At 51.7% G+C, this 14,374-nt stretch overlaps 1 protein-coding gene across 1 annotated transcript in view; it reads left to right on the forward strand.

The window, feature by feature from the left end:
- The window catches only part of COL22A1 (collagen type XXII alpha 1 chain), a 200,874-nt gene that overhangs the window by 65,869 nt on the left and 120,631 nt on the right, over positions 1–14,374 (forward strand). Inside the window, exons 12-20 of the mRNA XM_068983408.1 lie at positions 1,027–1,080; positions 1,879–1,932; positions 3,302–3,355; positions 3,978–4,022; positions 7,969–8,022; positions 8,627–8,671; positions 10,244–10,288; positions 10,549–10,578; positions 10,839–10,892. Coding sequence (XP_068839509.1) covers positions 1,027–1,080; positions 1,879–1,932; positions 3,302–3,355; positions 3,978–4,022; positions 7,969–8,022; positions 8,627–8,671; positions 10,244–10,288; positions 10,549–10,578; positions 10,839–10,892 — 435 coding nt within the window. The remainder of the gene's footprint in view (positions 1–1,026; positions 1,081–1,878; positions 1,933–3,301; positions 3,356–3,977; positions 4,023–7,968; positions 8,023–8,626; positions 8,672–10,243; positions 10,289–10,548; positions 10,579–10,838; positions 10,893–14,374) is intronic.

Consider the following 14,374-nt stretch of genomic DNA (forward strand, 5'->3'; position numbering starts at 1 on the left):
AGGTAAAACTAGAAATGTGTGATGTGTCTGTGAGAAAATGAAACCTCTCTCACGGGCTTATTTTAAGAACTAAGTAAGAAAATATTTGTAGAAGACATCCTACAGGGTCTAGCCCATAGTGTTTTCTTCTAAATACTACTTACAGGTTCATCAGTTCATTGATTCACTGATTGTCCGACATTCTCATTTCACAGATGGAAAAGCCCCAGAAAGAGGCACTGGTTTGTTCTGTGGTCCTTGGAAAATTGATGGAGAGTGGGGAGTGGGATGAAGGTCTTGGTGGAATCCTTTGATTTGAAAGAGACGGTGTGGGAGCTGGATGGGAGCTAAGGGGTCCTCGGGCTCCCTGTTCCCGAGTTGCCCCCCTCCTGCATCTCCAGGGAGCATGGGGGTGGGATGAGGAGGCCCCCACAGCTGCTCCATGAGGATATGTGTCACATGCTTTGTCTTGAGTCACTGGAACGGAGTTTGCCCCAGCTTAAGAAGCACTTTTGATACCTGGCCTAGCCCAGCATTTCTGGTATGATTTTTCCTCCCAGGGATGCTTGGGTTGTCACACTTGGGGAGTGGTACCCGGTATTCAGGGCCCCTGGAGGACACCCTGAATCACCCAGGGCAGCCTCTCCGCCCCCAGCGAAGACTCACCCGCCCGGTGCTGGGGGGCCCAGGTCGAGAACCCTCCTGTGGCCGATGCTCTGCTCACGTGTGTGACCAGGGCCTGGAGCGGGGCGGCCACGTGGTGAGTTACTGAGAGGCAGGGCCGGGGCGTCTCACTCCCACTATCAGGAGCATGTCTGGTTAAAACGTGGACCCTGATGTAGGGGTCTGGAGAGAGGCCCGTGAGCCTGCATTTCTTGCCCTCCCCTGGAGGCGTCTGGGCTGCAGATCTGCGTGTTGCTGCCCTCTGAGTAGGAATGTCTTGGCCACGATTCCCGTCTGGCGCGTCCTCTGCTGCCCCAGTGGAGAGCCTGTGTCCAGCGCGGTCCTCACCCCGTCCTAACCACTCTTCTCTCTCTCCCCTCCTAGGGCTCCCTGGGCCTGCCGGGTCCCCCAGGAAGAGACGGCAGCAAAGGCATGCGGGTATGTCTGTTCCCACAGGCCGCACCGGGCTGGGGGCCTGCTGATCGGAGCCCCTATCCTTGAGGGAAGGTGGCCTTTGCCAGGACCAGGCTTGAGCTGGGCCCCTTTGTACCAGGATCATCCCAGGTCCCTGGAGGTCGGCCTGGTAATTAGCACCACACCAGCAGCTCTGGCCAGCAGGCGTCACCTGGCTGTTCCTGGGAGCTGTTTTCGCAGTTGGTTGACCGGCAGTTCTGGGCTCTTGTCCCAGTGCCTGGAACTTGGAATGGAGCCAGGGGACCCAGTTCCCAAGTCCTCAGTTCATAGCTTAAGGAGTCGGCAGGGCCCCTGTAGCCCCTGTGTCCAGCCGGCCTGCTTTCAGTGGGCACCTGACTCCCCCTTTGCCTCCCCAGCCTCTGAGTCGGAACACACCCCGGTACCCCAGGTGGAAGTGATCTCAGTTCAGGCAGGTCCGCCTGACCCAGGATAAAGAGGTCCTCTTCGCCACCGAGAACTCGGTTTGGGTCCTCAGTGGCTCCTCACAATCAACGTCAGCCGCTGTGCTTTCCCCACTCTTCTGTCCGGCCCGGTTCTGTGGACTAGCAGAGCCAGAGCATGTTGGGGGTTCCGGTGACGAAGGCCTGTGGTGAAGATCAGCTCCTTTGCTTGTCGGAGGCGCCTCTGGGGGGAGCCTAGGTCTCGGCTCGCTGGTCATTATGACACCGTTTCCGTGCTGAGATCCAGTTCTGGGAAGGACGCCCTGGGGGCCTGGGCCTGAGTCCCCCGGGTTGTGACCTCATGGTGTTCTCTATGCCGCAGGGGGAGCCAGGAGAGCCGGGCGAGCCGGGGCTGCCCGGGGAGGTGGGCCTGCGGGTGAGTGTTGCTCTGGGCTCTTATTCTGATGTTTCTGGGCTTCCCTGGTGGCTCAGCTGGTAAAGAATCCGCCTGCAATGCGAAAGACCTGGGTTTGATTCCTGGGTTGGGAAGGTCCCCTGGAGAAGGGCTAAGGCTACCCACTCCAGTGTTCTCGCCTGGAGAATTCCATGGACTATACAGTCCACGGGGTCACAAAGAGCAGACTGAGCGACTTTCACTATCTGATGTTTCTAGTGCACAGATCTTGATACAAAACCAACTTTTATGGGCCCACTCGACGCCCCATGAATGCTTCTCATGCAGCCACACGCCTGCTCGTGTGTGTGTGTGTTTGTGTATGTACACATCCCTGATGTTTCCTAAATTCTCACAGAAAGTAAATCCTACCATATTCTGCCATTTATCTTTTCTAACAAGAGACGTGTCTTTCCTCACCAGCTCAGATCAATACCGCCTGTTCTCTTAATCAGTGCTTACCGTTCCATGACATGGATGCATCACGATTTACATAACTTTTCCTCTCTTTGCCGCCCTCCAGGTTATTTCTAATTTCATTTGTTTTCCACAAAAATCAGTAAATGCACGCACCACTGTATTTTTTTGTTTCAGTAGAGTAGGTGACAAAAATTAGGGTATCTTTGGCTGAGGAAAAAGCACTTTTTAACATTCAGTTCAGTCGCTCAGTTGTGTCTGACTCTTTGTGACCCCATGGATCACAGCACGCCAGGCCTCCCTGTCCATCACCAACTACAGGAGTTCACCCAAACCCGTGTCCATCGAGTCAGTGATGCCATCCAACCATCTCATCCTCTGTAGTCCCCTTCTCCACCTGCCCTCAATCTTTTATTAATGGGTTTTAATAAATATGGCCAGTTTAGCAGCCTTAAAGTGGCAGTAGTTCCTGGTCCAGGCAGTAGGGCCTCCCGGGCTCGGGACCCAAGGTGGGCTTTGTCAGGACATGTCCAGGCTGTGCTGGCCCCACGTGAAGTGTGCGTGATGAGCCGTGGGAAGCTGGCCTGTGACCAGGAGCTCTGCACGCGTCCAGCCCAGGTCCCGGCATGGCCACGGGGCGCAGCCACACCAGATTGCTGCACTGGCCTCGTGAGAGCTCAAAGGCTGCTGTGGAAGTCGAGCCGAGCTGCATGTGAATCCCGGCTCCCCCAGGCAGGGGGTGACATGATCTCTGCATGGTGGGGGGCAGCAGAGGTGGGGAGGGTCTCTTGGGGGGGCCTTATACAGGCGGCACATGGCGACAGATGAGGAGCAGCTGTCTCAGCCCCTAACATGGTTATTGAGTGCATCTTCCCTCTGCCCCTGCCCTTTTCTCTCCATCCCCAAACTTCTGCTCCGGAACTCTCTTCTGCAGGGATCCCAGGGACCGCCTGGACTTCCAGGACCTCCCGGCCCCATCGGCGCTCCTGTAAGTAGAGGCCGCTATTGGAAGGGGCTGTGTTGCTGTCCTAGGGGACTGGGACCCAGGCCCTGTGACAGGTCCCCACCCCACATCTGGGTATAGATGCAACTTGGAGCATGTAGTCAGAGAGGCCCACACCTGGGCTGGTGTCTCCATCACGTCTGTTCCCAGAGGGGAGGGGGGCCCTCGTGCAGGTTCTGGGTGCTTCTCCTGAGGATGGTGTGTGGATGCAGGGCAGGGCGGCGGCCCTCTCCCAGGGGAGGGGGAGGAACGTGGCTTCAAGGGGCCTCGAGTCTCAGGTTCAATTCCTTGGTTCCGTGATTGGATGGCAGTGGGGACTGACTCTGGGGCCACCTTGCTGTGCTCGGCCAGCTGAGCTCAGGTCTTAGCTGGAGGCACCTGGATAATCCAGGGACAGGGTGACCAGCCCCAGGGGCTGTCATCCAAGTGGGGGCCGAGCTCACCACCTGGGCCCGAGGGAGAAGCAGGCTGCCGTGGGGAGTGAGACACACGGGAGACAGACCTTCACCACCGTCTCAGGCGAGCAGGCTGTCCCGGGGCCTCAAGCTCAGCGCAGAGAAGCTGGACGGGGCTGTCTGCGTGTTACTCATCTTCCCTTCCCCTCCAGGGTCTCCATGGAGAACGAGGGGAAAAGGGAGCCCAGGGAGAAAAGGTATTTACATCCTGCTTCAGTTAGTTGTGCAGCTTTCTGTGGACAGCGTGTGTGTGAATGTGTGTGTGTGTGTGTGTGTGTGTACGTACTATGGTGACCGAGGGCTGGTGCAGAGGAGGCATTAGCTTCTGACCCCAAATGTAAACTCTGGGCCCGGAAGGCCATGGGCCCGGTGCCTGCAGGGGTTGAGATCCCCTTGCAGAGACAGTTTGGGGTTTCCGGGCCAGAGGGGTTTTCAAAGTGCCCTGGATTGGGATTCAAAAAGTTCCAGTTGCTGCTGGGGACTCACATCTTCCTTAGCAACTGGCCTGTGTTCTCCACACCTCGGGGACACTGACTCTCAATGGAGGGAAGGGAGCGCGGGGACAGCTGTGGCCTTGGTGACCCACGCTCAGCCTCATGGACTGAGCGCAGTGACCTGACCTCAGCTGAGACTCTCCATGCCAAGGCTGGCTGTGCCTTCATATTGACGCCACCAGGTCACAAGTCATCCACAGACCAGACCTTTCCATGGGTGGAGTGCTTGGGGCCCTGGGGGTGGGGAGAAGGATGGCACCCCCTGCCCCACCTCCCCAGGTAGCAGCGAGCATTGAATTCCCAGGAATCCCAGGCCCATCCGCTCACTGGGCTCCTTCAGATCAAAAGCTGGAAATTGGCCCTTTCGCGCTTAGCTGTGTTCCAGCCCCCTTTTCAGCACCTGCTCTGTTCTGTCTTCCTGGCGTATGTGTTTCTTTTGTTTATAGAACATTTCTAAATTATTAAGAAATTTAATTTTATTTCAAGCAACGTAACACACACACATAGCCATATCTGGAAACAGGAAGAAAAAAAAACAAACAACAGCCTGTAATTGCACCATCCCACTGCAGCTGCAGCGACCACTCTGGCCTGTTTCCTGATGTCTTGCAGGACTCACTCCTGTGTCTCCGATGTCTTTCTACATCATCCCGCGTGACATGTTCTGCTTTGCGTCGCGTCTCCTCTTCCTCCAGGCAGCGTCTCCCCCGCCCGTGCTGCTGCAGACATCTATGATTTATCTTAAGTGGCTGCACAGCGTCCCCCTGTGTGAATAGGCCGTGATTTATGTGCTCATTCCCCTATTATCGATCAGTGAGGATTATTTCCAGTTTGTCATGATTAAAAAATACTGCTTTGGTGAACATTTTCACACCAATGCCTTTATTTATTTATTTTTCCCAATGTAGGATGGTTTTCTCCAGCCGGTCCCTTAGAAGGGAGATTGTGGTCAAAGGAGACGAATGTGTTGTATGACTCAGGAAGCGTGTGGGTCCCCAAAAGCCTCCTCGGAAGGAGGAGGGCGAGAGCCAGGGTGATGCCCCTCACCTCAGGCCACAAAGCGTGGTTTCTGTTTGTTCAGATATCAAACTTTTATCACTGCAGCTTCAACAGTGGAGTCCCTTGCCGTGGTGGTTGGGGACGCATGTCCCTTTGTTCTTTGGAGAGTTCTTGTGGCTCCGTGTGTCAGGTTTTGGGTGGAGGGCCTCTCTGTGGCCCTCTGCTGCTCCTCTGTACAAGGTGGGGACTGGGAAATGACCCTTCGGGTAACTGGGGGTCCAGCCACAGGCTTGATGGGCAGCCCTGGTGAATGGGGTGATGGGTCCAATTTGAAGGTTTCCCCCGGAAGCAGGCAGGGTTTGGGGAACAGACGTGGCAGGAGGGCTGAGCCACAGCCCAGAGCCCTGCAGCCGCCACCTGGCAGGGCAGGTCCTGGAGAGGAAGTCCAGCCATCAGCCATCAGCCTTAGTCTACAGTCTGGCCCAGAGGGCCCAGAGGAAGCCCTGCATGGTGATTCCAGAGCCAGGTTGCCTGGGTTTCAGGCTCAGCTCTGGGGTCTGCAAGCAGTGTGATCTTCGGAGAGTTGATTTCACCTCTGAGTCTCAAGTTTCCTCAATGTAGAGAGTAGCTATTATGTAAGGCTGCTATGAGGATTAAATGACTTAATGTTTGTAAAATGCTTAGAGCAGTGCTGGGCAACAGAGGCCATATTTATGGAGAGTGGGAGACGAGAAGGGGAGAAACAGCAAGGCATAGAGGATCGGCAGGGAGGCATAACCTGAGCGCTGAGAGCTCTGCTTTGACTGATCCCCAGCTCCCTTGCCGATGTTCTCGGTGACTCTGGGGGGAGCTGGTTCCTTCTCTGCACCTCTGTTTTCCCATCTGTCAAACCAGATGCTTGGGCTGCATGATCTCTTGGGCTTCTTTCCAGTTCTTATATCTGATGAGTACTTAGAACAGTTTATTTTCTTGCGAACCTCTTAAATTTCTTAAATCAGCAAAAAGGAAGTTTCCATCTCCCCTCGAGACAGGTGCATCCCGCTGCCTGGCCTCCCAGACGTGGAGAGTGGCCAGAGAGAGCCAGTGCCTGCCCGCCACCGAGCCCAGCTCTGCCAGCGCCTGTCAGGACCTTCTCTGAGGGCGTGGGGCGGGCGGGCCGGCCTTGCTTTCGGCATCTTCCAGAAAGGCTCTGCCAGGCACGAGGTATGGAGGCTCCGTGGGCACAAGGACCTCCTAGTGACTGAGGGGCAGTGAGGCCTGAATGGATTGTCCAGGGGCTGCTGGGCTCGGGGCAGTCGGCAGAGTGTACAGTGGGTCCACTCAGTCGCAAAGAGGGGCGCCCACTCCCTGGGGACCAGAAGTTGGACACAGCCGCTGCTGCTCTGTCCAGAATAGCGTGCTCTCTGGACAGCTTTGGCGGGGTGTTGGGGCGAGCTCCTGCGGCCCCGGGGAGGGCGTCCCGGGGTCCTGCCCTTCTAGGGATGGGAGCCCAGGCCTTGGAGCAGCAACCCGTGGTTCTGCTGCCAGCAGCTCTGGGGCCTCACTGCAGCTTCTTGCCCCTTGACCCCCAGTACACTGAGAGTCTAGGCTGGTGTGTGTGTGCGTGTCTCTCTTTCTCCTCTGTGTGTGTGTGTGTGTAGGCAGGGGAAGGGCTCTCCTGGTGTGTGTGTCTCTCTACTGGTGTGTGGGTGTGTGTGTAGAGAGGGGAGGGGCTCTCCAGGTGTGTGTCTCCTGGTGTGTGTGTGTGGGGGTATGTGTAGGTTGTGTGTGTGTGTCTCTCTCTCTCTCCTGGTGTGTGGGTGTGTGTGTAGAGAGGGGAGGGGCTCTCCAGGTGTGTCTCCTGGTGTATGTGTGTGTCGTGTGTGTGTGTGTCTCCTGGTGTGTGTGTGTGTGTCTCTTGGTGTGTGTGTATCTCCTGGTATGTGTGTGTGTCTCCTGGTGTGTGTTTGTGTGTCTCCTGGTGTGTGTGTGTGTGTGTCTCCTGGTGTGTGTGTGTGTGTGTCTCCTGGTGTGTGTGTGTCTCCTGGTGTGTGTGTGTCTCCTGGTATGTGTGTGTGTCTCCTGGTATGTGTTTGTGTGTCTCCTGGTGTGTGTTTGTGTGTCTCCTGGTGTGTGTGTGTGTCTCCTGGTGTGTGTGTGTGTGTCTCCTGGGGTGTGTGTGTATCTCCTGGGGTGTGTGTTTGTCTCCTGGGGTGTGTGTATCTCCTGGTGTGTGTGTGTCTCCTGGTGTGTGTTTGTGTGTCTCCTGGTGTGTGTGTGTGTCTCCTGGTGTGTGTGTGTGTGTCTCCTGGGGTGTGTGTGTATCTCCTGGGGTGTGTGTTTGTCTCCTGGGGTGTGTGTATCTCCTGGTGTGTGTTTGTCTCCTGGTGTGTGTTTGTGTGTCTCCTGGTATGTGTGTGTGTGTCTCCTGGTGTGTGTGTGTGTGTGTGTCTCCTGGTATATGTGTGTGCATCTCCTGGTGTGTGTCTCCTGGTGTGTGTGTGTGTGTCTCCTGGTGTGTGTGTGTGTGTGTTTGGGGGGTTCTCGCCTGGTGCCTGGTGGAGAGCAGAGCACAACGGAGCGCTAAATGCCTTTGCTGGCCCTTCGTTTCTGTGACACTAACCCTGGGCGTGTCCCTCCGTTGTTCATCTCACTTTGCCTCCTTTGCCAGGGGGAGCGAGGCCTGGATGGATTCCCCGGGAAGCAGGGGGAGGCTGGTGAGCAGGTAGGTGGGCAGGATAGGGTGGGGCCTGAGTCAGACTCGTGGGGCCTGTGGGCTTCAGTCTGTCCTGCTCCGCTGGGGGCTTCGGGAGGCTTAATGACCAGCCCCCAGCTTGCCACTCATGGACTCCTCCAGGCCAGAGTGGAGGGATCCTAGAGAACACACCACTTTAAACTGGTCTAACCTTAGTAACACGACAGCTGGTCATCAATGGGAAGACCACAGGCAACGTGCGTGTGTTCATGAGTTGCAGTCCTGTCCCTGAGACTAAACGATTACAGACAGCCCAGATGCTCATAAATAAGAAACAAGTTGAATAAATCAGGGTGTGTATTAAATAGACACAGGGAATAATATGAAGCTGTACAAATTAATAGAACTCTTAATGTCCCGATAAGGGTGTTCTATGAGATGCATCCAGGAGTCCAAAGGGGACCACATGGAGATGTGGGCCTGGGGTAACTTTATAGCGACAAGTGCGGTCTGGGAAAACTTGTGGAGGAGACCTTCTGGGGAAAAGGCCAGGAACAGATATGGAGGTGTGTTACCCTCAGCCCTGCCATCTCCACTCACTCCCCTGACGGACCCCGTGTTCTTCTCTTTCCAGGGAAGACCCGGCCCTCCTGGCGAGCCAGGGCCCCAGGGGGAGAAGGTAAGCCAGGTGCTGGGGTGGGAGATGGCTCCTGACGAGCAGGTGTGGAGCTGCTCCCCTGAACAAATCGAGGCCTGTGTTTTGGGGGGTGGCCGTGCTGGAGTTCTGGGAACAAAGTGCAGACAGAGGTGGTGAATCATGCATTAGAATTCAGCCTATAAAAAATTTCTGGTTATTGTATTTAAACATGTTTTTCTATTTGGGGGAATACAAATCCATCTAAAAAACAAATGAAAATCCCCATTATATAACATCTGGACATACTAAAATGTTGTGCTACTTAAATGGCTTTTTGGGCTAAGACAGAGTAGGAGCAAATAAAAAAATCTTACAAATTCCTTTTCCTCTTTCTCCTCCTCTCCTTTGGAAGGTTTACTGTTTTTTTAACCAGAATTATAATTCTGAAAATGTGCTGGGTATTTCATAAATAAAATAGAGGTTGCACCTCATCCTGCTAGTCATCTGTGTTAGAACATTTTCACAACAAGGCTTATTAACTCAGTGAATTTGCTGTTTAGGATTTCTGTAATGCAAAGAACTGTGTGTAAAATTGTGAAGTGCTATGAAAACATATGAAGATGATTACCTTGCTAGGCCTTCAGGGTCACAAGGGAAACGGAGAAGGCAGGCTGTGCTCTGGATTTATGGCAGGAGGGGTGATGAGACCCAGCCCTGCATTTAGTACAAGAGAAAGAGTTTCTTTCAGATGATTAGGCCCTTAAGAAAGACATCAGACTTTGGGTCTGAGAATAGGCAGGAGAGAGATGGGCAGCAGGGGGAATCTGGCTAAAGCAAAGAGGGCTGGGCCAGAGATACATAGTTTGTGCTCAGTGTCACACTGCAGAGTGCAGGTCAAGGTCACTGCCCGACTCGGACGCCTTCCCAGCACATGCTGAAAATGAAAAGAAAAAGGCTGCTCTGACTCCTTCCAGAAACAGGGTATAGTTATAAATAAATAAGACCCCCATGGGCTGAGAAAGCCTCTCTTGAGCAGTGGTGGCTGGAGAAGGTTGATCTTTTCTTGAACTTCAGTTCTTGCCGAATTATTCTCTCTCTGTCTAAATATTTTTAGAGTTGAGATTTATATTGCTCTGTTACCCTGGTGTCAGGATTTTAATGTATTCTTGAAGTTTCTTGACACTGAGGATGCTAAATCCTAAAATAAGTAGTTTATTTCAAGTCACTAAGAGGGGATGGTTCTTAAAGTTTGGATCTAGGTGACAGCTCTTTCCCACTACTGTGTGTGTGTGTGTATTATAAATTCCAACCTCCCCCTCATTTATAGAGACGTTTGGCCCCTCCTGATTGGGAGATAGCTGAGTTTTCATTGCTTATTATGATCAATGCAGCAGAAGTAGGAAGACAAGGTCCAAGGGCCATGGTATGGTTTGGAGCATTTGTTGGGTCTAGAAGCCAGAGGTCCTTGAGTGATGATACAATGACTCTCAACTCATGTTGAAGCAATGTTACTGGGACAGATCTTGGCTGCTTTACAATTTGAAACAGTCATTGTGGCTATAGCTCAATATCAAAATAGTTCCCTATAATGAAATGCCTGTCATTTCTCCGCAGGGTGCCGTGGGTCCTGCAGGCCCCCCTGGGCTTCCAGGCTCTGTGGTAAGTGGTGCAGCCCCTTGAGGTTAAAATCCCGGACTCAGACATTGATCGGATTGTGTAGTTGGGACAGTTGTTGCCTCTGAGAATGACGAGGAACTCTTCTGATGACAAGAGCTGGCTCTGAAGCTTTTGCACACTGAAAATGGGATAAAATCAGAGAAAAGTCAGAAATGGCTGTGCAAATGCCCGCCATGGAGTGGAGTGAGGGTGGCTGTTGAGAAGAGGCCACCAGCTTTGCTGACATCTGGTTTGTCCCCCAGGTGCAGAGAGAGGGCCTGAAAGGCGAGCAGGTAAGCGGGATGTGGGACCCCAGGTGGTGGCAGAAATAGAAAGGCCACCAGCATAGGGGTGAGACTGCTTGCTGAGCTCAGACGGAGCCCCTCAGAGATGGGTCAGATTGACTGTCTGCCAGGAACGCTGATTCGCACCAGTGTCTCTGAGTCCCTGCTGGGAACTCGGGAAGAAGACAGTCAGCAGAGGGTCCTGGTTGGAGCCCTGGGACATGAGGAGGGGGTGTCACGGCTAATTCGTGTTTGGCTTGTGTTACCAGGGAGCCCCTGGACCACGGGGTCACCAGGGCCCACCTGGGCCACCAGGCGCTCCGGTAAGTCATTCCCCACCCTCCCCGTCCCTGCCCCCCTCAGCCTGGGGTCCGATCTGCACACCTCTAGGTTTGCAGATCATGGCCATTCTCGCTGCCAAGTGCAGGGTTATTTCAGAGGCTCATCCCATCACCCTGAGTGACAGGGGTTGTTGCCAGCATCTAGCACAGGAGACACTGGGCCTCAAGGGCTGAGATCACCAGGCGCGAGTTGGGCATGAGCAAGTTTGCACCTGGAGCCGAAGCCCAGGCAGCCTGCCTCCAGAGTCCCCAGGCCCAGACTGGCCAGGGCTGGGGTTCTGGTGCTCAGTCTGGTGTTTAAGCTTCCTTTCAGATAAAACAGAATAAAAACATTGGACACTTCAACACCAGTTGAATCATTTCCAATGCACATTTGCTTTTCGCTTGTTTCTAATTAATACCGACTTTGAAGTGACTTGGAACACTTCAGCCTTCGGTTTCTCCCTCGGTTAAGAATTTAATGTTAAGAATAACCACCTGGGAAAAGGCCATTCAAAGGGACTCTGTGACCATTTTTGATGTGAGTTCAGATACTAAGGATGATGAATATGAATCAGTCAGTTCCACATGTTGGTGGTTGAATCAGGTCCCTTTTGGTAACAGACTTCTGCTTCTTTCAAGTGAGTGTTTCATTGAAGGAAATAAAACAACTCTTATTTTGAAATGCCCATAGATCATATTTAAAGTAACTCAGATTTATAATCATATTTACAATAAAGCCTGTTTCTCATTAGGATAAATGTGTATATTTTTGCTGGGGTAAAACTGGAAGAAACTTGGAAGATGTGTTTTGCTGTTGTTCAGTCACTCAGTCATGTCTGACTCTCTGCGACCCCATGGACTGCAGCACGCCAGGCCTCCCTGTCTTTCACCATCTCCCAGAGTTTGCTCAGATTTATGTCCTTTGATTTGATGATGCCATCCAACCATCTCATTCTCTGTTACCTCCTCCTACTCCTCAGTCTTTCCCAGCATCAGGGTCTTTTCCAATGAGTTGGCTCTTCTCACCAGGTGGCCAAAGTACTGGAGCTTCGGCATCAGTCCTTCCAGTGAACATTCCGGGTTGATTTCCTTTAGAATTGAGATGGTGTTTAATTCCAGTATAATTAGAAAAATTTCACATCAAAAAATTCAGGTTAGAATAACTTCCCTTCTATCTCTATAACCTTAGATACCTTGCTTAAACCCTTCTGAGGCTTGATTTCCAAATCTCCCCACCATCGTCGATATGTTGAGAGATTTCAAGTAGATAACATGGGTAATACAGTGTGCTCAGATCAGTCAGTGGCAAGTATTGATCATCGGTGTTGTAGTACATATTGTAGGCAAACATATGCATAGTATGGAAGGGTGAAGTGTTTTTTTTTTTTAACCAAAGAAGATATGCACAGAGATATAAGTAAGTAGCTTGCACAAAGTCACATAGCTAAAAAGCAAGACTGAGCTTTGAACCCAGATCCGTCTGACAGTCTAGCCCATCCTCTTTTCACCCCTGAGTGCACAGTGCAGCAACACCTCCTCCGAGTTGCACAGAGCAGAGTGACTTTACCTCTCGGTTCCCACTAAAGAATAAGAAGGTAACAGTGCCCAGGCCTGCTTATTCCCAAGGCAGCCTTCTTGATCCCTCATTCAGGGGTCTGGGATGTACTAATGGCATTTTTCCCCTTTATGTAAAATTTGATAAATGAGGAAGAGAGGAAAGGAAGAAACCTCAAACATTTTGGTCACATGTTTTATATCAAATGAAATATTTAAGGCTGGAGATAGGATGAAAGCACATGGACTGGTTACCTAGTTTAGTGAAAAGAGTGTGAAAAAGAAATAATTGTGAGTTGACATTTGCAATGAGGATTCAAGTGTTTCATATCATTCCTTCAGGCCATTTTCTAGAACAAGGAGAGGGTCCTGAACCCACAGTTGTTGCAAATACTGGAAGAGCACAACCCTGCAGCTCAGTGGAGCTGTCCAGGGTCCTGAAGAGGGTCTCGGGGCTAGATGCTCTTGACAGAATGGGACTGAGTACAGTACATGGTGTTGGTGATGAAATTCCCCTGGAAGGAGTTCAAAAAGCCAATAGCCTACCAAAAGACCTTGTGAAAAATGAGGAACAGGCCTAGAGTGTAAAGTTCTTAAGGCCAGGGCCAGTATCTCTCCCATTTTTCAAATCCGCAGTTTATCACATGGTGGGAACTTAATACATGCTTGTGAAGGAGTGACCCACAGCAAGTATTTAGGAGGGACATCAAAGTGAGACCTGATTTCAGTTTGAGCTCTTAAGGAGCACTATGGCCATGGAAGACACTTGGGGTTAGGAGCCCCAGAGCATTGGTTTCATGTCCCAGTTCATCCACCGAGTAGCTTTGGGTCTTGATGGCATCACTGTACCCATCTTATCCTCTTCTGTTTTCCTGGAAATCATCATCATCGATGTCACCTCCTACATTAATGTACTGTGAGAGTTAAATGGGTGATCGTAGGAAGCACTGCTCTAGGAAGCCTTATTAAGCCCAATACAGAGATCAGTTGTTATTTCTGGTTTTCTGAATCCCCAGCAGCACCTGGCCCAGGGCCTTCTGCAGAACAGTGGCTCCCTAAGTATTCATTAGATTGAAGGAGAGCAAAAGCCTGGCTTCAGCAGCTTCTGTTGAGAAGGGAAAACTTTGAGTTTGTGACGAGCAATCCCAGAGAGTGGAAAGTGCATCCCATTCTCTAAGTGGAAACAGCACGCAGCCTTCTGCACCCAGATGCTGGGAGTCATTGAGGAGGCATGCATCTTTCATCCTTTCCCCAAGATGAAACAGGTTGTGGTAGTTGTATCAATGTTTGATTGAATGTAATAAAGAAGGACCAGCTGGGCAGATCAAATGAGAGACATTTCTTGATGCTTCAGGAAAACTCACCTCTGCAGGGGCTTCCCTTGAAGTGTGCCCTGATCCCACTGGAATAATCCTTGTGAGAAAGGGATATTTAAATCCTTGGTACAGTCACATGTTCGTTTTAATGGTGTTATTAAGAGAAAAGACCTTAAACCTCAATACAGTTCTGTCTCTTAATAGTTATGCAAAATGTGGCAATAATAGCTGTTTGTATGACAGTCATATTATGGAGTCTATAGACTCGCTTCCCAGGTGGCTCAGGGGTAAAGAATCCCCCACTTGCCAATGCAGGAGACATAGGAGACACAGGTTCAATCCCTGGGTCAGGAAGATCCCCTGTAGATGGAAATGGCAGCTCACTCCAGTATTCTTGCCTGGGAAATCCCATGGACAGGGGAGCTCGCAGGCTACAGTCCATAAGGCTGCAAGAGTTGGACATGAATGAGCGAACAACAACAACATATTATTGAAAATGAGGAATTTGAAGTGCAGAGAGGGAGTTGTTGGCCCCAATTCACTGATAAAGTTGGTGATAGGGTCTCAGAGCTGAAGGCTTCATTTTACGATCCACATGTCATGCCGTATTCT

Source organism: Capricornis sumatraensis, chromosome 11 (genome assembly GCF_032405125.1).
Source record: "Capricornis sumatraensis isolate serow.1 chromosome 11, serow.2, whole genome shotgun sequence".
NCBI classification, from domain to species: Eukaryota; Metazoa; Chordata; class Mammalia; order Artiodactyla; family Bovidae; genus Capricornis; species Capricornis sumatraensis.